General features: G+C 42.0%; 1 protein-coding gene across 2 annotated transcripts in view; it reads left to right on the top strand.

Moving 5' to 3' along the window:
* The window catches only part of PPM1H (protein phosphatase, Mg2+/Mn2+ dependent 1H), a 210,611-nt gene that overhangs the window by 181,798 nt on the left and 2,609 nt on the right, over positions 1–26,204 (top strand). Inside the window, exons 7-10 of one of the 2 annotated variants that reach the window (XR_013347901.1) lie at positions 1,751–1,814; positions 6,160–6,267; positions 14,546–14,697; positions 23,814–24,106. Coding sequence is in view for 1 of the 2 variants with exons in the window: in XM_077833569.1 (XP_077689695.1) it covers positions 1,751–1,814; positions 6,160–6,267; positions 14,546–14,697; positions 23,814–23,961 (472 nt within the window). In the remaining variant the exon portion in view is untranslated. Of the gene's footprint in view, positions 1–1,750; positions 1,815–6,159; positions 6,268–14,545; positions 14,698–23,813; positions 25,499–26,204 lie in introns of those variants that run through there. The other variant, XM_077833569.1, reaches the window with a different exon arrangement.

Genomic DNA, 26,204 nt, shown 5'->3' on the forward strand with positions numbered 1-26,204 from the left:
ACAATTGTTTGTCCCCAAGAAAGTGGAAGAACATCAACCCCAGAACTCATCCTTTGGCTGTACTAGCTCAATAGCTCAGAGCATAGAAAAGACTCAGTTGTGCTTCCTACAGCACAGCCAGTATTTCCCCAGTTTGTAGCTGTATTTTTCAGTCTGTCGCATGAATGCCTCCTTTAACTGTAGTATCTGGCAGTAGCAGCTACATAGAACATAGATTTCACAAAAAACAATGGCTTTCATTGTATGATCGACTTTATCTGCTCCAGGAGCTGCATTTCAATGCAAAGGTTAAATAATATGCAATTATTATTATTTTCACTCAAATACATTTACCTAACTTTTTTTTTATATGGAAACAAAAATTGAAAAAGCTAATTTTGACACCAGCTGACAACACAAGGCAAGGTAAAGATGAGGCTTAAATATCATGCCTGTGTCACTGCCTCGTGATCATGACTTGTCCGTGCTGCGCAAAGGTAATGCAGCACAGGTAGGTATGTAATGTAACACCATCTATTAATCCCAGCTCTATGCAGTATTTCGGTGTAGCAGGCGGGGTTGTTCACTATAGGATTTCAGCCTTAAACTTGAATTTCCTGGCTTCTGCTGGTTTGTATCACAACCTTAATGTTGTTTAAACCTAATTGTGTTTGATTCCCATGAGTTCAAACAGCCAGTCCTGCTCCAGAGCTGAACATTAGGTGTTGAGGCTCTGGGTGAGACTGACAAGAGGGTGCGCTACTGTGCATTCTTTTTTCACACTTGAGCATTCCAGTTCAGTGCCGAATACTGATTTGTTCTCTCGGGTGACGTGTCTGAGGTAACTCAAAGGGTGGGGAAAGGGAGAAAATAGCAAAGTGCAAAGGGAAAAAAAAATTGTCATATAGAGAAGGCGATGGAGGTGAATCCTGTTGTCTGATGTTTAGGGCTACATACCTAAACCCAGCAAGCGCCCCATTTCATTGATCTTAGAATATGTTCGATAATACAAAAGGATTCTCGAGAGCTATAATAGTTACAACTTTCTTCATTTCTGTTTCTTAATTTCTCACCAGGAAAATTGCTAACCTTTTAACCACACCAGGGCTCAAAATCAGAGGTGTAAAAGGTAGTGTATGCTCACATGCAGTAAACACATTTAGAGGATGAATGCATTCTTCTCTCATCTCTCAGCCATTTGAAAGCTGTTGTGAAACACAGAATTTCTGGCAAAGTGAATGTTCTAGCCAAGGTCAAATGGGCTCTAAATATCTTCTCACGCTCTCCACAATATGAAACTTGCTTTGATATGAACTGCTGAAGGTGAGACCTGGATCTGAGAACTGTTTCACACTTCAGCCATCTACAGTCTCTGCTAGTTCTCTCCGTTTCAGATTATTAATGTGAATCCGATCCCTGCTCTTTATGGCAATGTACAATTGTATGGCTAATGCCATGCCCAGCAATGTATCTCCCCTCCCAGCCCCTTCACCACTTAGGATGATGTTCGGTTTACCTGTACTTTTTTCCGCTTAATAGAAACAAGGACAGCTTGGTGTTAAATACTGCATGTTCTTTACATTAGCTTTTCTTTTGTTCAAATAGCACAGTCCTGTAAGGAAAATCTCTACACGCAAACTAACTGGCAGCTTGCTGCAAAGATGAAGTCTCTAGGAAAAAATAATAAAAATATACACGGCTGCTTGTGTTAGGGCACAGGGTCACTAATTGAGTGCAAGCTTTAAAAAAATGTTGTTTATCCCCCCCACAGGGCCTACAAAAGCATTGAGGAGGACGACTTGAAGTTTCCCCTTATATATGGAGAAGGCAAGAAGGTAGGCATGTGAGCTTTCCTTGAACCAAATGGATAAAGAACTCTGTGCTGTTTACCACTCAGTGTAGCTTGTGGCAGTCCGATGTTTTCCGCTCAGTATCTCTTTATTTTATCATTTTGACGGCTTGAAAGAATATTGTGTCTGACATAAATCAGTCTCTGCTGTCTGCAGGGAGGGAAAAGTGCAGTGTATTAAAAAGGTAGTTTTATCACAAACGTAGTCATGTGTTGCTCAATTTCCTTTTGTATTCTTCCATGTATGCAGCTCATAAGAGTATTTTGCATTGTTGCAAATAAGCTAAAATGAGACAATCTTAAATTACTGTTCATGTGCAGATAGCTCTCATGGCTTGGTTGTGAAATGCATTTTAAATGTGGATTGGTTGGGTGAAGAAGACAAAAATCTATCCACTTTGCTGACTAAAACAGCAGTTGTGTGTTTAACCATGATTTACAATGTATTGAGATAAAGGAAGCTGTTGAAATCCTGACATAAGGGGAGGCACAGGTGGGTGTGATCGCAGGGAAAGGTAACACATTTGGAGTGATGCCCTCTTAGACCGTTGTCACATGAACCACCCTTGTATCCTTCCAGTGAGAACTAACATTCCTTTTTTCAAGAAAAATGATAATTTCATCCAAGTGCCACTATGTTACCAATTGCATGATTATGAACAGCAAGATTATTAGCTCTGATCCCAATAAGCTTAGCTAGACGTAGCAATAGGATGAATATAAGGACACCAAGGTCCCAGTTTGCTGACATTAGTATGCTCACTGTGTTTCCAAACAGCACTTCCCCACTGTTTGGATTCTTATTTGAATATAGAAATATGCAATCTTCAGGTATAATCTAGTTATGAAGGATTCAAACCTGCTGTAGCTTATCTGTAGGTTTGATGGGATTGGTTCTTTTGTTTGCAAAGTGTTTGTGCACCTGTTATTTTTTTTAATTTATTTTCTCTTTGTTTTGTGGATGTAGTGTTTTAATGTATAAGGTTATTTAAAGTCATCTCGGTCACTAGCTAGCATCCACAGCATAAGTTTCCTGGTTCAGAGGAGGCCCCAGATTCCCATCCCCCTGACTGGAGGGTGATAGGAAGGTAGTTGGGAGAAGATGTTGGATTCATTGCCCTGTGAGAGTATCTTGCTGGCTGCTCTGTGGCAGGGTATTAGTTAAGGAAGACTTGGGAGTTTCTTGAGGGATGGCTGCTGATTCAGGGGAAAAGTCCTCTAGCAAGTAGGTGAGGTGTTTGTGGTAATTGAAGATCTTGTCTGTACTGGTTCTGCAGTCAGGAGAAGCACTTTGAGAAAGGGTATTGGGGAGTGAGGTGCACCTCTGAAATTATTGCTGTTCTCAGTAATGACTGTGTTCATATTACTGTCACATCAGCGATTTAACTTTGCATCATGGTTCTTGTCTTGCCAAAGGAAATATGTGGCAGCGCTCCATTATGAAGAGACATCCTGCTGCCTTCATTATTAAACCCCTAGGGTTGGTTGGTTTTTTTTAAACTTTTTATTAAGGCAAAATTAAAATAAAATGTTAACATACTAAAACATGTATTACTTATTCAGGATCAGATTAATATTCAAAGAAACTGGCTAAAGATTTTGGTTTGCTGGTTGAGAAGCCCCCCTCCTCTGAGTAGGCTAAAAAGAGTGCCAAGTGTCTAAATAGCTGTCTTCTTTTTGGCGTTTTTCTTGTGTACGTTCTTGGTGTGAAAGCTTTTCCATTACGAGAACTGTCCATATTTTATTACACAACAATTCTGTAGGAGGAGGGGGTCACATTTTTTCCAATAATGTGCAACACAAGGTATAGCTGCTAACAACAAAGCAATTAATTTGTAGTTCTGCTTAAAAGGTCGAACCTTTACTTGAGCTTTAAGGAAGCAGATCAGGGGATCTCTAGAATGCCTACATTTTGTCATAAAATGAATCTCTTTAATAATTGCTCCCCAAACCATCTAAATCCTGGACACATCCAGCCTACGTGCAAGTATGTTTCCCTTTACCTGCAATCCCTCCAAAAGAGCACGGCTCTAGTAGCAAAAACATTATGGATCTTAACTAGAGTCAAATGCCATCTAAACGGTAATAGTTTATAACAATTATCTTTGAGCTACGTATATTGAAGATGAATATCCCCTTTCCCATAGAGAGACCCACTCACCCGCATCAACTTCTTTGTCCAAATCCTTCTCCTATCTTTCCATCTGGGTTGTTTTCTTATCAACATCTTTTTCAATCCAAATTGTATATGTTTTAGAAATTAAACCTTTTGTTTCAGCTTGCTCCTGGCTCAACTTTTCAAATGTGTTTAAAGGTCTAGCTAGAGCCACCTCATACCCAGATTTCACAATAAAATGTGTGACTTGTAAATATTGACAATATGGGATATTTATATCGCTTACATTATTACATGGTATAATTTGGTATGATTTCAAATTGGTACCAAGGAACAGCTGTCTGAATTGAATAATCTCAGCTCTTACCTACGGTGGACAGTCACTTTGATTATGTCCTAGGGATAAATTCCTGATGATTAAAGAAAGTAGTTGAGGGAGAGGGTCTTGGTGACAGGAATTTAGAAAATTTGTCCAGAGCTGCTAAGGTAGTCTGGATAAATGACCACCTTTTATTTTTGGTGACTTAGGTTTCTTTTTAACTCAACAATGACTAAGAATAGCCATACTTGGGCTCCAGTCTTCTTAGAATTTTACCCCATGTTTGGATGGTCTGTTGTTAGCCTAGTTAACCAGATATTAATGCATAATATGCATAACAATAATAAAACAAATTAGGGAAAGCTAGTCCACCCCACTTTTACAGAACTTAGAACTCACCCTTGGTCTTGCATGTCCATATGAATTTTAATACTGCACCCTGCCATATTTCTGATCTCATGCCAGGGATACCAACAGAGATGTACTGAAAAAAAATTACTGGGAGGACATTTGTTTTTACCAAGGCTGCCCTACCTAGCCAGGTTATTTCTTATTTGTTCCATTCTTCCAAGACTTTCATCATTTTATTTCACATTGAAGGATCACTTGCCTTAAAATTATTTTTATGTTTCTCCACAGTATTTATTCCCAACTATTTTAAAGATTCTTTTACCCATTTCAGTTTATGTAGATGTGACAACAGTTGGTTTTGACCCTTTTGGGAATATTAATTCCTAAAATTTCAGATTTATCATAGTTTATTTTGAAGCCTGATTCAAAATCCCAAATTCCAAAGTTCTGTAATTTGTAACGAGCTTTCTGCCTCCTGCAGATATAACAAGATATTGTCAGCATGAAAAGCTATTATGTGTTTAATCCAGGAAGGCATGCTGATGCCTTTTACCATGGGACTGTTTCTCACACTCACAGCAAATGGCTCCATTGCCAAAGCAAACAACAGGAAGCATAACAGCCATCCTTGTGTTGTACCCCTAAACAAAATAAAAGGAGGGAGGAACCCTCAATATTTACCTTACCTCCCTTTTTTCAAAAGCTGCCTACCACTCAGCACCTTCCCTCTTCCCAGGTGGTCAGGGGGATGTTGCATATAGGAAATGACAATACTTCCAGAAAGAGCTGTCAAAATATTCTGCTGACGGAGTGCTCTTATTGACTAACACGCTGGGTGCTTCATACGCTTAATATAATTTAGTACTTCTATTGCAAGTAGTACTTGAGGACTCTTACAGAGAGATTAAGGCTCCATTGTCCTAGATGGTACACAAACAAGTGTCCCAGAGACCTCACAATCTAGACAATGCAAAAAAACGGAAATGGGGAAATAGAGGCGGGGAAGGGAGAACAAAGAAATGGTAGAGAGAGGTGCATTAGGTATTTTTAAATTCCTGCAGACTTAGATTAATGAGAGAGAATTTTGATTCTGGTTGAGATCTCACACACACACACACACACACACACACACATTCTCTTTCTTTCTGTGCTATATATAATTTTGAGACAACAAATATTTACAGCAGTCCCAAATTGCACAAACCCACTTGACGATGCAATGGATGCTAAACCCACTCCTGAATTACCCAGGGGAATTTAATTTATGGTCTAGAACGATAGGCAGGTTTTTTTCTTGACCCTGTAGAAAGGGAGAAATTGAAGTCAGAGTGACCCTGGTGGATAAGCAGCTAAAATTGTGAAAGTGAAAAGATTAAAGATCACTGTCTGTTAACTCCCCAGTATAGGGGAGGAAACATTGAAAAAGAGAGGTGATTCCTCCAAAAGCCCTAGCAGTTACGTGGTGGGGACAGTTTTTAATTCTCTATCACATTAACATTGTGTCTGGAAATGGCTTTGATATTAATGCGTTTCTCTTGTTTCCAGGCTCGTGTCATGGCAACTATTGGAGTAACTAGAGGACTTGGAGACCATGACCTGAAGGTGCATGACTCCAATATCTACATCAAACCTTTTCTGTCCTCATCTCCCGAGGTACACCATCCATGTTTTTATTACATGGGAGTTGAAGAAAATTAATTAAATTAAGCGCACATTGTTCATCCTGAATTGCTGTCAACTGTGGACAATGTCCAGCATGTTATTTGATCACTTAAATAAATGTGTAAATCAAGGGTGGAAATAATGACAGGATTGATGCCATTCGCTACATACTAATGTAGTTTTCATGCCTCTTCCTGCTGCCCCAGGAATATACACATCCCTGTCAGGCTCCTGATGCCTTTCCGCCTTCTAAGTGTCATGGTTAATGTCCTTCTGCCCGAGGGGCATTGGATGTGACTCTGCAGCTGCTTCATGATCAGCCCAAGGATTCACTCTGCAGTGGCGCAAGATGTTCTTCCCCCTATGTTTCCCTTTCAGTGATAGAGCACACCACTGACACAGAATTTAAAGCCGATGTCAGCTTATGAAATAAGAAAATAGAAACTAGATACTGGAGTCCCTGATTTCTTGCATGGCAACATGGAAACTACAGCTTGTACACAGCACAGAACCCCAATGTCTAAGGAGGAAAAATAGCCAGGGCGCATCAAAATAAGCTCCACACCTGCCCTTGATCCACTTCACTTGCAGACCCAATACTTAATCTTTAAGGCCTTCAGTCATTTGGGACCTGACTTCCAGAACATTTTCAGTTCATCACTATCCAATACATGGTAGCTGATGGTATTTGGAGTGAAGCACTCCAGAGCAGGAGGTAGGGCATTTTCGGTTGATGGCCCAGGATGTTGCAGTGGCCTACTGGAGGTTCTTAGAAGGAGACTGAGCCTGGCTGTCCTCAGAGCCTCATTGAAAACTCCTTTTTGCATAAACCTCCCTGGAATAACAAAATATATGGAATTAGTAATGAACATTATATTTAAAACAGTAAGCAAGACAGATTAAGCCTACAGAGCTGAAGAGTAGAATCCATTGTGAACACACATGAGGAGTCTTATTTACCATGGGTCAAATCCTGAGAGTTCTGCACTTCCCACTGGCTTCAGCAAATATTCAACAGTTGCCAACATTTGACCCAGCAGTTGAGACTTACGTGCTATGGTGCTGAGTGCCCTAGCAGTGACTACGGAAAGGGAGTGAGCGAGTTGTGCACATACTGAAACGTAATGCTGCTGCCAAACTAACAAGTCCTGACTAAAAAGTGCTTCCACTGAGGCTTGAAAGACAGCTAGAGAGAGATTCTGGTCACTTAAAGAAAAGAAGTCTATTGACAGCCACCCATCATCCTTCCCCCTCTCATTCTGCTCCTTTCCCTGTTTTTTTTCAGTGTATGCCATCTCTGCTGTCCCAAGCCAGGGAATCAGCACTTCTGCCCTCATCATTGTAATAGATTTGGTTTGTGCCAGTGTAATGCTGCAATTCTACCTCTTCTTTCTGGCACTCCAAGACCCGGCTCTACTATAGTATCTCGGCAGGATCAACCTTGCCAATCGCTGCAGCAACATTCATTCATGCAATATAAAGATCTTGGAGATTTGTATCTTGCATCTTGTAGGTTTTTCCAATTTGTGTTTGAATTCCAAAACGTGATGCGCATAACGCATACTCTAGCTGAGTCTCAGACTCTGCAAGTGCCTGATCAAATGGCAGCAAAAAATGTCCTTGTTTCCATAGTCCTTTGGCAGTTAAGGCTAGCAGAAATGTCATAGGGGCCAGTAGCAGGAAATGAAGAATATCAGCCCTAGCAATCTTGAGATAAGCCAGCAGAAATCAAATTCTATGTGAAAACAAATACATGTGCCAAAAAAAAAAAAAAAAAAACCATCACACCGAACATTGCTCTTCTCTCAGATATTGTCTCTGTATTGTCAGGAACCTGCAATACATCATGCAGACAAAGCTATGTTAAGAAGCAATGCCCTGTGCTGCCATTTGGGGAACTTGCATTTGGAAGTAAATTAAGTAGTAATAATACTTGCAACTTCGATAGCACTTCCTCATCAGTGGACCTCAAATAATTATATAAAGGTGGGGAAAGATAATTTCCATTTTACAGGCTGAGAGTCTGAGGCATAGAGAAGTTAGTCACACAGTAAGTCAGTGACAGGATAGAACTACATCTTCTGACTTCGGGTCCTGTGCCACGGCCACTGGCCCCTTTCCCAGGCCAGGGGAGAACATGGCAAATTTGTTTCAAATAGTAAAACCAAAGCTATGATATAAGGTTGCAACAGAAACGCATCTGAAATCAGAATCTAAATATCTGAAGAAGCAGACTGAGTCTAACTCCAGAAGTGTAGGTTTAAGTAACTTTTGGATGGAATCAAATTTTACTATAATAGACGTACCAACCCATGAGAGGAGCAGACCCGTAACCAAGTCTGACAGTCAGCATTCGGTGATTCAGCTGGTATGAGACAACATTTGAAAGACTTTCACAGCTCTAGAAAACTGAACCTTACAATGAACTGGAGAAGCACAAAGCAGACTTACCAGAGCTGAGGAGATCTCACATTGTATTACATATCTATTTTTCATAGTGAAATAACCATTTGACAAATCTTAATATGAAATTCTGGCAGTAGAATTCAATAGGAATCTTGTCCCTGTATCTGGGAGGTAAGATTTGGTTTTAAGATTCTTCACATGATTACTCACCCATTTGTTGGAAAAGGCATGCATCTGATGGCGCCATTTGGCCCTTGTTATTTCACCTGACCACTTGTCTGACTGAATGATGTGGAGAGGGAGAACTGAAGAACCTTTTCCCATAAAGGCTGTGCTAAAAGAGCTTGCTGAACACTTCACAGTATGTAAAAGGAAATCACACAACGTTAGACTGACACCAGTGTTTGGTAGAAAGCTTTAGGACTTCCATTTAAAGGAACAAATTGGGTAAATATTTGGAGAGGGACTGTATGATTCAGGAGAATCAAGGTGATTTCAGGAATAGCAGGTCAAATCTGACTGGCTTGGAATTCTTTTAGGCTAATACTGTCAGGGAAGAAATGAAAAATGCAGTAGATGGTCTTACACAGTGCTTGGATTTCTCAGAAAGCATTTGAGAAAATGGTCTGCCTCGTAGGTTAATATAAAAGACAGAGCCGTAGAGTAAGTGGAAAGTTGGCACAGTACACTGGAAACTGGCTAAAGGGCAGGAAACAAAAGGTAGCAGTAAAAAGCTAAAAGGAGGTTAATTCGTGAGTGCTGCAGGGAACAGTGTTGGGACCAGCTTTTCATTATTTACATATAAATTACTTGTAAGATAGTATAGAAAGAGATTTCCATGTGTGCCAATGAAACTGCTTTGGATAACCATGCACGTATAAGGAACAATACAATTAAGAAAAGATTTAAATTACTGAAGTAGCCATGCTGATAGTAAATGCAGCTGAAGCTGAATGTAGAGTGTTGCCCGTCTTGGCTTGAATTCCATTGGGCCAGGCTGGTTCAGGACCATCTCAGGTGGCTGCAGGCTACATGTCAGTTTGCTATGAGTTGTTTTCAAGCAAGAGTTGGCTGGCTTGCTTAAGAACACGAGTGGGATACCAGATCAGCTGTGGCTCTTTCACAAGCCAAATATGGCCTTTTGAAGGTGGTGCATAAGAACGGCCATACTGGATTAGACCAAAGGTCCATCTAGCCTAGTATCCTATCTTCCAACAGTGGCCAATGCCAGGTGCCCCAGAGGGAATGAACAGAACAGGTCATCATCACGTGATCCATCCCCTGTCGCCCATTCCCAGCATCTGGCAAACAGAGGCTAGGGACAGTATCCCTGCCCATCCTGGCTAATAGCCATTGATGGTCCTATTCTCCATGAATTTATCTAGTTCATTTTTGAACCCTGTTATAGTCTTGGCCTTCACAACATCCTCAGGCAAAGAGTTCCACAGGCTGACAATGTGCTGTGTGAAGAAATGCTTCCTTTTGTTTGTTTTAAATATGCTGCCTATTAATTTCATTTGGTGACCCTGAGTTCTTGTGTTATGAGAATGAATAAATAACACTTCCTTATTTGCTTTCTCCACACCAGTCATGATTTTATAGACCTCTCTCATAGTCGTCTCTTTTCCAAGCTGAAAAGTCCCAGTCTTATTAATCTCTCCTCAAATGGAAGCTGTTCCATGCCTCTAATAATTTCTGTTGCCCTCTTCTGAACCTTCTCCAATTCCAGTATATCTTTTTTGAGACCACATCTGCATGCAGTCTTCATGATGTGGGTGTACCATGGATTTATAAAGAGGCAATATGATATTTTCTGTCTTATTATCTATCCCTTTCTTAATGATTCCCAATGTTTTTTTAGCTTTTTTGACTGCTGCTGCACGCTGAGTGGATGTTTTCTGAGTACTATCCACAATAACTCCAAGATCTTTTTCTTGAATGGTAACAGCTAATTTAGATCCCATCATTTTATATGTATAATTGGGATTATGTATGTATGGTAGATCCTGTTGAGATGTAACCACAAACCCAACCCATCCTTTGTACCACCGATCCAGGATTTGGCACTGGAGTATTTCCTCAGCACATATTAAGAGCTTTGCTGAATAACAGAATGCACAATCCATATCCAGACAGAGTGCATAACTGAGCTGTAGCACAGAGCATCCACGGCTAAACCTTAGCAGAGGTCTGAAGACCCCAGACATTGTGTAATTCATCGAGACCTGCCCTCTCCTTGCTGGCTGGCTGTGCAGAAGTGACAGTGCTGCTTTGTTGCTGGCTTTAAACATTCCTACTTTGGATATGAAGTTGCAGAATGGGCTAATTAAGACAGAGCATGAGGTAGATCCCAAATTGTCCATCCTTCCTGATGACATGGGAGGTGGACGGAGGGTTTCCTAAATGCATAGAGGGAGCAGGGAGAGTAAAGGAAGTGAGAGGGAGTGGAAGCCATACAGAGAGTCCTCTTGCATTGGGAAAATGGCTTTTGCCCAGGTTGCCTGGTGGTCTGGCCAGCCACCCATGTCTGTGTGAGCTGGAGAGTTCTGTATCCATTTGAAGCGCACGCAAGTTTGAGTGATTTGTGTCACAGCCATAACATCATTTAAATCTCATATCTGCTGAATTGCCTGAATTATTATTGAGGAAGGGCAGCAAGCAGGGGGTAGCTCAGGGCTTTGGGGAAAATGGCTGGTGAGATGGAGTTGATAAATAGCTCTCGGCCACATAAAATGTATATAGTGTCATACATGTGCCACATGAGAATGCAAGGGTCATGTTACTCCTCTGTAAAATTGCAAATAACTAATACAAGAAGATAGTATTAAAAATGAGAACTGGAACAGCTCCGCTAAGTGGGAATGCATCTGGGCAAGACAGCCTGCCTCTGAAATACTGTGATTCTCTGAACAGCTCTAAATTAACTCATGTCTATTAGTGCTTGCTAGCCACCTGTAGATGTATTTTAGAAAACTGAAGGAAAAACAATAAATATTGTGGCCACCCTTAAATACTTTACTTGTCAACCAGGTGACATCACCGGGACATGGCCTCTGCTTGGTATACGAAATAATATGAATATTGTAATATCCTACCTATCTACAAAGGTTTGGAAAGTTTATAAAGCTGGCTACTTTATGACAGTGAGTAGACAATTGGATGTGATAATCATTCTTTGGGGGAGAGAGCCACATCTGACAACTAACCCAACCTCCTTCCATAACTTCACATTATTTTCATTGAACTGCATACCAGTCAAATAGCTGGTTCTTTGTTCACACCATTGCCCATACCCCTTAACTACTGTGCATCATTAGGTGTCTGTCAGTATCCATCTCCTTGCCATCTCTTCAGGTTTGAACATGTCAAGCTTAGTCTTTCCTCATAAAAAATAGCCGCTAGTTCCTAAATTAGCTATATTATCTTTGCCTGAGTTTTCCCCAAAACCTGAATGTTCTTGTATCAAAATAGTCTCTCTTCTCAGTAATGTACACTAGAGTGTGCGGAAATATATATCTTGGGCCCTTCATCTGCTGCATCAGCTATAGTTTTGACAGGATTCTACTGCCTTGAAGCAGCAGCCATAGGCTCCAATCTTGCTCCATGGACATCAGTGGGAGATCTGCTATGGACTTCAGTGCGAGCAAGGTCTGGCCCATAACATTTTTCCCCAGTGGTAGCAGGAGAGGATCTGTTACTTTAATTTGAACTTTCTTTATCTAGGTGAGGGAGATGGGGCAGAGATGGATTTTAGAAAAGTCTTCTGATTTACATGTGTTTTATTCTGAGTGATTCACTGCTAAGTGGATAATTAACATTTAAGTATCTTACTGTCTGTGTAAAAGTAGCTGACATCCAAGAGATCTGACTTCCAAACGTTTTTTTGTGATGACCATCATCTCGGCCAATACTGGCAGTTGAGCTGGTGACTTCAACAAACAAAGGCATGAGCTGCTACACTTTGCACTAAAGAGCCAAGGTTCTATAATGTCGGGGGCTGCAAACACTAGGAGAGTGGTGAAGCACTGGAATGGGTTACCTAGGAAGGTTGTGGAATCTCCTTCCTTAGAGGTTTTTAAGGCTCGGGTTGACAAAGCCCGGGCTGGGATGATTTAGTTGGGGATTGGTCCTGATTTGAGCAGGGGATTGGACTAGATGACCTCCTGAGGTCTCTTCCAACCCTAATATTCTATGAAACACTCGTATCCTCTGTGAATTGGCACAGAGGTGTACCTGTTACACACAGTCTCCATAGACGATATTTGCTGCTGTGGAGCTGTATTTCTGATAGATTTGAATCAGGAGGTAAAGACAGTAGGGAGTGTTCTAGGTTGACTTTTTTTTTTTTGGCTCATCTCAAAAGTCCTCACTCAGATAGACCTTAAATAATAAAGCAATCGATACATTTTACAAATGACCCTCTCTCTCTTTAGAGCAAAAGGGAAAAAACTGTGAGGATTAGCACTGAGATGGACATGATTGTTTCTCCTGTCCTGGTTGCGATCCCATAAAAATCATAATTACATTGAAAGGTCCAAGCATTTTATGTGCGTTTCCTGCTCCTTGGCTCCTAATGAGAGAATGTGCCAAGAGAGAATGAAATCACTCCCCATCTTCTAGCTGTGCCAAGTACATGTCCGAACAAATTTGTGGAGCACTGATGCTGCTCTTGAAGCACAAGGATAAAGCAGCATGTGTGACCAGGTGCACTGTTCCCAAATTCTAATACAGATCATCATTTCTTCTTGTTTACGTTCCAAGGTTGTCACACGTCTTTCAAATTACTGGTGGGGTAATTAAAGTGCTCTGTGAGTGGTTCCCAAGGATTCCAAGTTTTAGTTTGGGGAATTAAAGGAGCTGGCGGTTTGACAGTTGGAATGCATGGCAGGCTGGGAGAAGACTTACATCCAACAAAAGACTCATTTGAAAAACTTGCAATGACCTTTGTTCGTGTGCTGACTCAGTTAACCCCCTGATTTCATTATTTAGACAGCTCAGTCAAGCAGGGGGTTACGGGAGGCCATTTTAAACATAGGATGTCAGATTGTTCAGCATCAGGGGCCAGTCTGAGAAGTCAGTTCAGTTCTTAGCTATATGACTTCAGCCTTAAGTAACAAGACCAATGGGCATTTTAGGGAATTAACCTAGTATGGAAGAACCTTTTCCATTAATATTTTATGTGGTTCCTTAAATTGGTCCCAGTCCAACAAATCACTTAAGAATATGCTTAACTTTAAGCATGTGAGTGGCTCCACTGAAGTGAATGGATCATATTCTTAAGTTCTTTGCTGGATCACGGCTATAGAAAAGACTTTAGGTAGCAAATCCTTATACAATGCACTGAGCACTTCAGAACATGTGCAATTTATTGGGCATAGTTAATGGTTTCTGGGCAAATAGTGAAAACAGTTATTAAAAATTCATCAAGTAAATTATTAAATTCTTATTTGACCAGCTATCCCAATGATGGAGAATAGCCAAAATGCACAGCATGGCCACAAGAGGAGAAGGGAGAGGAATAGGTTTGATTGCTTTGATCACCGCTGTCAGCACTACATAAATGCATTAGGACCCTGATTCAAGAACAGTCAAGTCTGTTCCTATTCAGGTCAACACTTAAGCACCTGATTAAGTGCCATCCAGCAGTAGGGTATGCTATTTTGAATTAGGGCCTAAGAGAGATTGCCAGCTCCATGAAGAAGTTGCCCTACTGAGTGCTGGGGAGAGCAAAAGTGCGACATGTGGGGGTATTTGAGCTCCCTTGCCTAAGTGGCTAACTCAAGATCATCATCAGCAGATTTTCACAAGAATTGGAATATTTCCTCCTTCATCCGAGTCAATGTCTCTTGTTTTGTGGTTATAGGTGAGAGTCTACAATCTTCTGCAGTATGAGCACGGACCAGAGGATGTGCTGATCTTAGCTACCGATGGACTCTGGGATGTATTATTAAATGAAGAAGTGGCAGAAGCTGTCACAAACTTCCTACCAAACTGTGACCCTGATGATCCCCACAGGTTTGTGCTCTTACCTGGCCGTTCAGAGTTCCTCTGCCACAGCAAGCGTGGGGTTTGTAATTCATTTGTTTCCAGAGAGTAGCCCGAAGTGAATGAGCTTCTCTTCTAAGTTCTTCTGTGTCTTTATGGCTAGGTTTGCAGCTTGGAGACTCTCAAAGGGGGACTTATCAAATATGGATTAAAAACCTGCTGACTGTATGGGGATAGGCAGGGGATTACAGTATCTGGGCGTAGGTTCTATTTTTCCCACCGCACTAAAGCTGTGTGGAGACCTCTGCTCCTTCTAGAGAGGGACATGGCATATTTGTTTGTCTGGTTGATCGTTTCCTTCTGGGAAGCCATTTCCCACTTAAGAATAACTTTCTCTTTCCCCTGAGGAAGTTAGCAGCTGCAGTGCCACAGCACCAACCCAGATGACAAGAGGCTTTGTTGCTAGGGAGTGCTGGGAGGAAAGGTAGTTGGCCCACCTTCCGCAACCGGTTCCGAGCATCTTTTCCTCAGTGCAGTCACCTGGTGCAGGAGCCCTGAGGCTACGTATGGGTTTTGAATGTGGGCTCCCGTAACGTTGCTCATTGTGCATTCACTGTACTAGTCATGTTATGTTCTTAAAACCAGTCATGTGGCCAGAGTGCCAACGGCTGGATAAGTTGAGTGAGAACAAGAGATGAAAAGTTTGATTGCAACCCATTTCATCAATTATATTCGCTATTTTCCTGGCTTTATCACCTCTTCTTGGTCAACATTGCTCTTCCCAGCATCCTATTATCTAGCAATACAAACGTTCCTGAAGAGTTAAGTTCCCGAAGTCAAGTTCTCCCTTGAGTGAGTGGGTCAGTCTGTTTTATTGTGAATATCAGCTTGAAAGGGGGCCTCATTGTTGCTTCCCAAATTCAGGCCCCTTGATTTCTGTGCCCAGCCACCCTTCTCTCCTGCGCCATCCCCTCTCCTGGGTTGCATTTTTCCTTTTATGAAAACTCCCACTCGAATACAGCAGAGAAAGGAGTTTTTTAAACATTTTTCACCCGTTTCCCTTGTGTCAACTGGGAGGGCAACCCAGTGTCAGACACAAAATCTGGGATATTTCGGCATGCAAATGAAAATGTGTGGAAAAATGCATAGCGCTCTAGTTACATTAGTATATCGATGGCAGTTGGTGTGGGAAAGAGGAAAGCAAGTCTGAAAATGCTTCATGTGTTTGTTTCTGAACCATCATCTTTTCAGGCTTCGCCCTGTACTACCACACAAAGGGAAAACGGGGAAGATAACCGTGGGCAAAGGCACTCTGACAGCCACTTGGGTTTTTAAGTGACAGCCATTCTAGAGAAAATTGCAAACAGTATTTTCTTATACTGACACTTACAAACATGGAATGTAAAATAGCATTTCACTGCAAGTGCTGGATTGTCAGGTGAATGGATGGTTAGCGTGAAGCTGCAGCTGTGACATTCTGACCTTCACAATCTCCTCTCTCCGAGAGATGTGGTAGAAATGAGAGAGCCTGGGCTGCTTGACTTCCCTACGGCTTATTAGTCCCTCTGCAAAGATAGATAGATAAATAAATACTAGGTTTTGCAGGAAAGGCCAGGGCTACGGCATCATACAGCCTGCCCAAGAGGAGAAGCAGCAGCATATGCTGTACAGCCAACACAAAATGGTGCTTTCATTTAAAAAAAACAAACAAAAAACCAAAGTCTAGGGATGTGCCAGCAGGATTGGGAAAATCCATCCCCCTTTCTCCTGCCCTGTTCCCAAAGAGGTAAATACCAGCCAAACCAAGTGCTAAAAGGCTCCCCGAATACTGTAGTGACCATTTGTCTCTTCTATAAATAAGTTTTTTCAGGGGTTGCTTCCTGAATCTCTGAACCTCCCCACCTCTCTGGGACTTCATTCACCCAGCTCTTGCTTCCTCTCTCCCTGCACCACACCTGCCACACCCACCCATCCCAAAAAAGGGAGAGTCTCACAAGAACTGTCCACAAAACCTGGTACTGTCCTTCTTATCATGGTTGCTTCTTGCTCACTGCTAGTACGTGCACATGGTACTACTGAGTGCTGACCCCAACTTGCCACCGCAATGGGATGCAACAGCTGGTCATGTGGACATCCAACCCACCAACATGGGTTGGGAGGAAGAGAGGCTGGGTGGGTGAATAGTGCCTAGGAACAGGGCCTAAAAAATAGGCACTGACTACATAAGAATATGCACACTGAATGTTAAACTGAGGGCCATACATGGGGTTGGGAAGGAATTTTCCCCCGTGTCAGATTGGCAGTGACTTTGCGGGGATGTGCATTGGCTTCTTCTGCAGCATGGGGCATGGATCACTTGCCAGGATCATCTGGGTATATCTCACTAAATCAACTCCCTGCCACTGCAGGGGCCTCGACCACTGGTGCACCTCAGTTAGAAATAGGGGTTGTCAGCAAAGCTTAAAGTGAGCAGGGTGACTCAGCCAGTCAAAAAGCATAGAGAACCCTAGGGAAAGTCCCCTGGCTGGTGAGAACATACTGATCATCTGAGTCTGAAGTAGTGCTCCATGGTGGACAGACAGAGCAGTGTTGACCATCCCCCGTCCTAGAGAATTTTCCTGTAAGTTTTCTCCTCTTTTCAGGACATGATTCTATTTGCAACAGTGCAGGAATATGCCCGGGGGGGGATGAAGAGCTGGGTTTTGTGTGGCATTCAGCTTAGAAACAAGTTGTTTGATTGTTGATTTCCCGGTTTTGGCATGGCTGCCATCTGTATTTAAACAAGCTTTCCCAAAACCTTTGTTACAAACTAATGAAATCCTGTCATCAGTTAGTAGCAGACCCGGAACTTCTCTAAGCTCCGGTGAGGGAAGTAGTGGAAAAAGGAGGAGGAATCAGTTAGGAACAGAGGGATCCTTAGAGTGTTAGGCGATGGCGGAGGAAGAATGGACAGGGGTGGGGTCAGAAAATACCTAACGGAGCTTTGAGGTGCCTCATCTGTTTGATAATGTGGGGGAGGGAGTTCCTAAACAATATATTTAAAGCTTTATCCAGGGAATCTCAGTTTAGCTGACATCACCCAGTTAACACTTAAGGCCAATTTTTCAATATCCGAGTTGACATCAGCAGCGCTATCCAAGGACATACACGTACCCGGAATCATGAATAGCCTATTGTCAATTAACAATGAAAAGGAAGCATGGTCCTGAGGGTGTCACTGGACTGAGATCAGATTTAATTCCTGGCTCTGCCACAGACTCCCTGTGTGAACTTGGGCAGGTCACTTCATTTCTCTGATGCCTCTGTTCCCCATATGTGAAACGGGGGTGATAATACTCCCTTCCTCCCACTCTGCCTGCCTTATCTATTCAGATTTTAATATATTCTGTACAGAGACCTGCTACATGAGTGTACAGCAGCTAGAACAATAGGGTCTTGATCTCTGTGGGATCTGCTACCATAATACAAATAATGATGCCCACCTATTCAGCAGCTAACCATTTACAGTAGGTCTAATCTTTCAATCATTCAGAAGTTGATAACTTCATTTTTATTACTGTAGTGCCTAGGGGCACTACTCATAGATCTGCACCCCATTGTGGTAGGTGCTGTACAAAATCAGAAAAAAAAGGTGACAGTCCCTGCCTCAAGGGGTTTACGCTCTAAATATAAGACAAGATACACCAGCTGATGGATATAGACGGTTGGGGGAGTACAAGTAAACCATGGAAACAGTATTGGTCTGCATGGTAGGCACTGGTCTGTGCATGCCAGCAGCCTAATCATTGTGATGTTTTTTATAGGTATTATGGCAAGGGAGAGTTTTGAGGTGGGATACAAAGGCAGATAATGAGGCAGCTTTGCCACACATTTCTTGCACTAAGAATGAAGATTCTTTGTTAAATGTCACCAATGAGTTAGCTGAACTAATTAGTAGAGGTCATTATACAGTATACAAAAGATTAGGGATCCTAAGAGGAAAAGCAGATTTTCTGGGTCTCATTCTGATCCATCTAACATTGGTTTAACTCCATTAAATTTAGTGAGGTTACTCCTGATTTACCCCAGTGTAAGTCATACCAGAATCAGGCCCTTCTTTACTTAAGTCGCAGAACAAACACATTTATTAGTGTTTGACCTGGTGTTCTATGAATGGACATCTGAACTGAATGTTAATTTGTTCTTTTAAGTAATTTTGTGCCAGATCATTTAGGGACTTATAAATAATAGTGGCAAGGCATTTTTCATACCAGCTAGCAAGAGGTAATTAGAACAGCCTTTCATATGGCTTACAATGATATTTATGAAAATTACCTTGCAGAATTGCTCTTGCTGCTTGGTTATAAAGAATATTTAAAGGGTTTAAAGTACTTTGTGAAAGATTTTACCTAATTTACCTCACAGTAGTCCAAATGAAGTATAGCTAATGGATTCATGATTGTATAGCAATCCTGACTATGAAACAGTGTCCCATTCTTCCGAGTAGTCAGTTAAGGAGAGATCTTAGGTATTTATCACTTTGCAAATATGTTTAAAATAATGTTGTCCAGCAAAATTCCACGTTATTTGAGAACTTTAGTAACCCAGTCTATGGTAAATTCATCAACTTGAATTTTTAAATGACTGGGAATGTGGAAATGAGCCATGGAAGAAATTGCATGGGTCCTGTGGTACTTTCCACGTTGTGGTCATAATAAGAACCTACATGTTGGGTGAGATCAGTGGTCCATCTAGCCCAGTTTCCAACAGTAACCAATAGTAGAAGCTTTCAAGGAAGATGAAAGAACCACTAGAGTAGGCTGTTATGGAATCATCTATCCACAGGAATGGTTTCTTACTAACACCCATTAATTAGAGGTTGGCTTATGCTCTGACACATGACGGTTTATATCCCTTGCAAAACTTTTGAGGCTTTTGTTAATTTGTTAATTCTTAGTTTTGGAACTCTAGATGTCTCTCTGTTATTATATAAATGCATAATTCTGTGTTGAATGCTAAAGATGGGCCCAAACTGCAAAATACCTATATGCACTCTTCCTAAAATGAAACAGTTTTCAGATTCACCTTCTAGTTCATCCCATTACAAAAATGGAACCTATTGTGAATTTCAGATCCAAGCTTTCCCGTGTTTCAGGCATAGTCTGATATGAGGTTTTGGTTCTATCTCCTCTTTAAAAACTATGGCAGTGCAATCATATGAAAGTGCGGTTGATTCATGAGATAAATTGAAGAAGTTTACATTATCATGTGGTACCTGCCACATTGTGGTCATCATCTGGAATTTCTTCCAAGCTGTGTGGCTGAATCTGAAGGCTTCATTTTTTTATTTCAAGTGTCCATTAGACAGAGAGCACTAGCCCAGTGTCTTCATCCTGATCCCACTGGGCTCTAACAGAGGTCACCTCCTATATCCTGTCCTCCGACTTGCCATGCAAGTGAAATTACCCAACTGTTACTAATTTTAAACACAGTGAAGTGATGATGGGAAAGCCATTATGTGGCAAAAGGGAAAGAAAAAAGAAACAACAGAGGACAGAGTGAGACATAAGACTACGCTTCAGGATTATTATGTGTTAGAGCTGATGCTCTGCGTCTCCCCAAAACAGATGACGTGATCCCTGCCCCAAGGAGCTTATGCACTGAGACGTGAAGTAACAAGACAGTAGGGAGGGTTGATCACTTTGTGATTTCCCAGTGAGGGCTAACCTGTGGCATGATGGAGTAAGAAAGGTGGGGTGGGGGGGTTAATATTTACACAAAATGGACATCTTAGCTGGCTAATTTCTTGTAGGTGTTGTGGCAGAAATGGGCCTTAAAGGGGAATATGAATGATGAGTGGAAGGTGGCCTTGTAGATCAACTCAGCCAGTGTAGTCCATGCATAGGGAATGGTGGAAAAGCGTGAATGAAGAAAACAATGAAGGAGCATCAGTATCATACTGTTTCCTCATATGAGGCTGATACAGCTTAGGCATTGCAGCTGTGCTCCCTGATCACCACTTCAAAAATCATTCCTTCTCACCTTTCCTCCTATCCTTCCCCATGTCCTGTCCCCTCTCTCAGGCTGTGGGGATAGGTAGGAGGTTCTGGGGAGTCACGCTACCTCCTTTGTGCTTGGGAGGCTGGCCAAGCAGGCCACACAGTTTGCCAAAAGTGTATTTCCCCCACTGCAGCCATTTCTCTGCAGTACTCCGCTGATCAATACTGAAAGCTTCAGCAGGAGGAAAAAAAATACTCTCAGATCACAAAAGTTGCATTCTGGTGCGGCTCGTCATTGGGAAGAAGTACTTTAAGACTACTTCTCTAATGCTGTCTTGACAGTTGAATCCCAAGTTCACAGCATTAGTGGATAAAGCATTCGATAATGGACTGCTGCTGCTATTCATCTCCAAGTGCCAAAATCTCACCCCATCTCCTCTGGTGCCCTGCTGAACAGCAGGGCTCTAATTCAATTCTGTATTGGAGGAGGAATATGTTCCCTTTCTACTGTCTTTACCTACTCTGTTTTCTTAGCTTCAACATCCTCGTTTTCTTGTGTATTTCATATTCTCTGTGTGAGAATCTCTGGTTTATTGAAAGCTTTTGTAATCTTGTCATTTCAGAACACCATTTTAAACAGGAAAGCCCTTCAGCTTTTATACAGGAGCTTAAAAGCAATACTGACTCCTTTGTGTTCTTGAATTGTGGGAAGCCCTTGTAAATTAGGAACAGGTGAAAGACAAAGTTTCCCTTTCACTGGCTTGCTGCCGTTTTCTTCTCCTAAATTCTGGCAAAAATTGAGAAATCCTTGAAAATATGCTCTTAGCTACAACTCTCGTTGAATGTTTTTATTCACTGCATGTCTGATACAAGCTCTGGGTGTGCCATGTGCAATTTAGTTGTTCTTTAGCCTCGCATAGGATGTTGCTATATGGAAGCTGAGGCGTATGAATGGCTATTTCTTTAGAAAATGAAATTTCATTTTGTATTAGGGCAATGGGGTCAGTGCTTCTTATCTCCTCTCCCTGTTCTTCAGGGTCTTTGCTATTGAACAGACCTTGGCAACTGCAGCATGTGTGTGTGTCTGAGAGAGAGTTTGTGACGATTTCATTACCTCTTGACTTGTGTAAAATGACCCTAGGCCCTTTTCTTATCACAGAAAGGAAATCTCTTGTTAAAACTAGTGAGGCCTAGAAAATCTTACCAGTTTCTCACTGCATCACCAAAGCACACAGTTCTCTGCTTTTAATCCGTTATTTGCATTTGACATTGACCCTTCCTTTACATTCCAATTTTCAATCCCCGTTTACTGTGCAGTGAAGTTCATATTGTATTGTAAAAATCCCTTCCAACTGCTGAGTCGTCGTGTAGTGTGTCTTAAGATTTCCTGGACGGCTGAGACACCAAAAAGTGTAAAAATGAAAAACAGTAATAATGACCACAATCATACTGTTTCTTGAGTATTCATTCTTCACCAGTTACATACAATCTTTTCTGATTCAAGCTTTGTGCCATTAAATAATGCATTCTCAGCTTATTCTAACCTCAAATCCTGGAGCAACCGTCTCTTGTGTAATGAGCGCCCTGCCATTTATGATCATTTGAGGTGTCTGCTCTTTTTCCTTAGACGAGTTCTGGTGCAGGTCACTTCCCCAAAAGGTTTCCCTGGAGTGCTGCCCTTAGAACTGGTTTGGGGCCTGGTCCCTTGTACTTTGGGTTGTTCTAGGAAGGGATCCCTCACAGTTGGTGGGGCAACCTACCTGATATCTATGGGGTTTGCCGTGATGCCAGAGTCTTTGGTTCCTATTGCCTGTATATTTTGGCCAGTGTTTGGCGCTGATTTTATTATACAGCCCTTGGATACCTTCCCACCCCCAAAACACGCACACTCATCCTGCTCCTCCTTTCCAGGCAGAAGCAGCCAGGCATTGGGGAAACGGGGATGACAGTGATTATCAGCACTGAGATAGCCTTGTGATGGGTGAAAATGTACATTGTCATGGAAGGGTGGATCTAGCTAATGTAACTAGGGTTATGTGGGATATTCTTCATGGTAAATATTGCATTGGGAACAGAGGTACAGTTGAGCAAGGACTCATGCTGTAAAAATAACACTACTAAGTAGCTGATCTTTCAGACTGAGGGCTAAGTATCTGAGAAGTTGTAACTGAGCTGCTTTCTCTTGAAAATCCTGTGCCATTGTGATCAGTTATGTCATAATCCTCAGGAAGGTAGAATCAGTCCTGTCGAAATCACAAGTTAGCCATTCAGGGATTTGTTGTTGTGATCATTCCTCTAAGTGTCCTGCAAATATGTTTTAGTGTAATGCAAAACTGCAGGCCTTCGTGGCTGAGCATATCATCATTGAACTGACAGCATTTCAGTTACGTGCAGTGTTGTTGTAGCCATGTCGGTCCCAGGATATTACAGAGGCAAGGAAGGTGAGGTAATATCTTTTATTGGACCAACTTCTGTTGAAGAGAGGGAGACAAGCTACACAGAGCTCTTCCTGCTTTGGGATCTGAAGAAGAGCTCTGTGTGGCTCAAAAGCTTGTCTCTCTCTCCAACAAAGTTGGTCCAATAAAAGATATTACCTCACCCACAGTGTCTCTCTAACATTTCAGTTATACATATTGGCCCTGACTGAGTTCTGCTAAAGAATCATGCAGAACAAGAGCTGGGCAGGGTGCAAAGTTGGCTACGTGCCACCTTTGTGCTTCTGGGTATGCTACTATTTAACCTTCTTTAAAAAGGTGTTTGACACTTACGGTCAAGGTTTTCAAAAGGGGTTTAGTGATTTTTTGGTGTGCTCCATATAAGATCCGTCACAGAGGCCTAATTTTCCGAGGGATGTTCAGCACTTTCTGCAAATCGGGCAACCTTAAGGTGTCTCGAGTTGGGCACCCAAAATCACTAGTCACTTGTGAAATACTTGACCTAATGCCTTAAAATTTGTAAAATGCTTAGAGATCCTCGGGTGCTAAATAATTTTTACTAGTAGTCAACACTTGTTTTTTGATTGCTGATGAATGGCATCTGACAGCTTGTCTTTGTATCTCACAAATGTAAATCTCATCAACTGTGAAAACACATTCTTCATAATACTACCAGCTGTGATCTCTGCATGCTCAATTTCTGCAATGTAACCATGTTCCTCCTCCTCCACAGATACACGTTAGCAGCTCAGGACCTGGTGATGCGAGCCAGGGGAGTGCTGAAGGACAGGGGCTGGAGAATATCCAACGATAGACTGGGCTCAGGAGATGACATTTCTGTCTATGTCATTCCTTTAATACATGGAAACAACTTGTCATGAAAGTAGCACTGACAATGATAATGGGAGGGTGGTCTTTTTAGGAAGAGCCTTTGAAAAGACATGATGTTCAGATCTGACAAGGACAGTTCTGATTGATGTAATTTAATCTAAACTCATGCTGGAAGGTGATATTTCTGCCCAAAAGGTAGGGCTCTGCACATATACTGTACACGATTAAAGGTATCTCTTAAGGTTACAGCTTCCCTATATTAATGGGTTTTGGTGCTTAACAGGAATAGAACTTAAATGCTGCTAATATATTATGGATTGGTGGTCCCTGTATTGTCCCTCCAGGTGAGGACCCCATTGTGACCTGAAACAGGACTTAATCTTTTTCAGTTTACCATGTGGCTTGGAACAGCCATTTTCAGTTGTGAAAGTAGAAATGGGGATTGAAAGCCAGTGACTGATGATTGAAGTCATGGCTTTGGGATGGATCATTTAAAAAAAAAAAAAAAAAAAAGTTGTTAAAACTTGATCTGACACTTGATGTAATTACACTTGCGAGTAATTGTCATTCTTTTTCCATGAAGAACTTCCAAAAATTGTACATATATGATTGAATTCTCATTTTTCCCACTTGAACCCCCTTCAGAACACTCTAGAGACTTTACAGCTCCTTATTTCACATGCTTTGGTGGCAAAACCAAGACTGTCCTTGTGACTTGATCTAACTCACCACAGCCAAGCCATCTGCAAAAATTGCCTCAGCGAGTAGGGCACATTGTGTTGATACAAGAATAAATCTTGCAACAGGAATTGTTTGTCAAGATTTCCTTTGCTGTGTAACCATGATGCACCAGATCTTACTTGATGCAGAGTTCCTCTGGAAGCCAAGGTTTCTTTGGGTAGGGCTACCCTGCAGCTCAGGTAGACTGACTCAAGCCCCTAGTGCGCTAAAAATAGCAGGATAGACATCTCAGCTCAGGCTGGAGCTTGGGCTTTCAAGTCTAAGAGGTTCATGGGCTTGAGAGGCTGAGCTCCAGCCCGAGCCACAACGTCCCTATTGCTATTTTTAGCCCTCTAGCTCAAGTCCATCTGCCCAGGCTGGGAGGCTTGCTCCCACCTGGAGAGTAGACATACCTTTTGGGACCTGGGATTTTAATTTTTTGGCTGGTTCTGTCTGCTTTATCATGCACCCTATTGAAAAGATCACTGGACGTACAGCTTAGCGATCAATGTTCAGTAAATGTATTTTGTCTTCTGAGTTTGGGTTTAATTGGGTGTCTGTGGTAAATGTTATTGTTCTAGTTATTAACCCAGAAACACAGATAGCAACCTTACTGAAAATCCTTTCACTTCAGTCTCCCTTATTATTCACCATAAAAGCCCTCTGCCCTGCCCCCATCACCAGGGTCCCATGCTCAGAAGGTGGCAACTCACTCATAACTCTGCACCTTTTGGTACCAGGGTAGAGGATTAACATGTTAGTGGAAATCCTTGGCTTGCTTGGTCTCCTCTACCAGTTGTACTCGATCGATATTAAGAAAAATCTCTCTAAATAAGATACCAGTAGAAGCAACAGTGCAACAGGAAACCATTCAGGCAAAATGCAGTGTAGACATAGCCTGTGTAGAGTAGTGATTGGAGGTGTGATTTGCAGCTCATGTAGGCATACCCGCACTAGCCTTAATCTGGCTAAAAACAGCAGTGAGCTTCAGCATGGGCTAGCAATGCCAGGGTGTACCCAGAGGTCCCAGGGAACTTGGACAGCCTGTGCTGACACCCACACGGCTGCATCTTCACTGTTAGTGGGACCTGGGCTAGCTAGCTGAAAGCTTGCGTGGTTATGGCTCCACAAACTGCGAAGCACAGCTCGGATTGCAGCGCAGACATAGCTGTGGTTACTGTCCTATAAACAGAGAACTCTCTTCAGTGCCACAGATTTCAATCCTTTTTTCAGAAGCTGCTAACATACAGAGGGGTCCTCATGTCTCGTGGGTCCCCTAACCGTGTACTGCTGGAGCTGCTGATCCCAGGTTGTAAATCAAATTGGCTAGCTAGGAGAAACACAGTTGACATAATCCTAGCAGTATGGGAGAGAGAACTAGAAACCTCACAAATGGTAAGTTTGTCCCAAAGGAGAAAGTGCCAGTTTTAACAAGCAGATGCCATGTCCTTTGTATTCCCTGAGGTGGTCACATTTTCTTCTGAATAGGACAGGCCTGGAGCCTTCCAACTGAGTAATTTATTATGTGCTACGTACCGTGTGTTTTCAGTGAAGCTCAACAGGTGTTTAGTTC

Source organism: Eretmochelys imbricata, chromosome 1 (assembly GCF_965152235.1).
Source record: "Eretmochelys imbricata isolate rEreImb1 chromosome 1, rEreImb1.hap1, whole genome shotgun sequence".
Taxonomy (NCBI): Eukaryota; Metazoa; Chordata; order Testudines; family Cheloniidae; genus Eretmochelys; species Eretmochelys imbricata.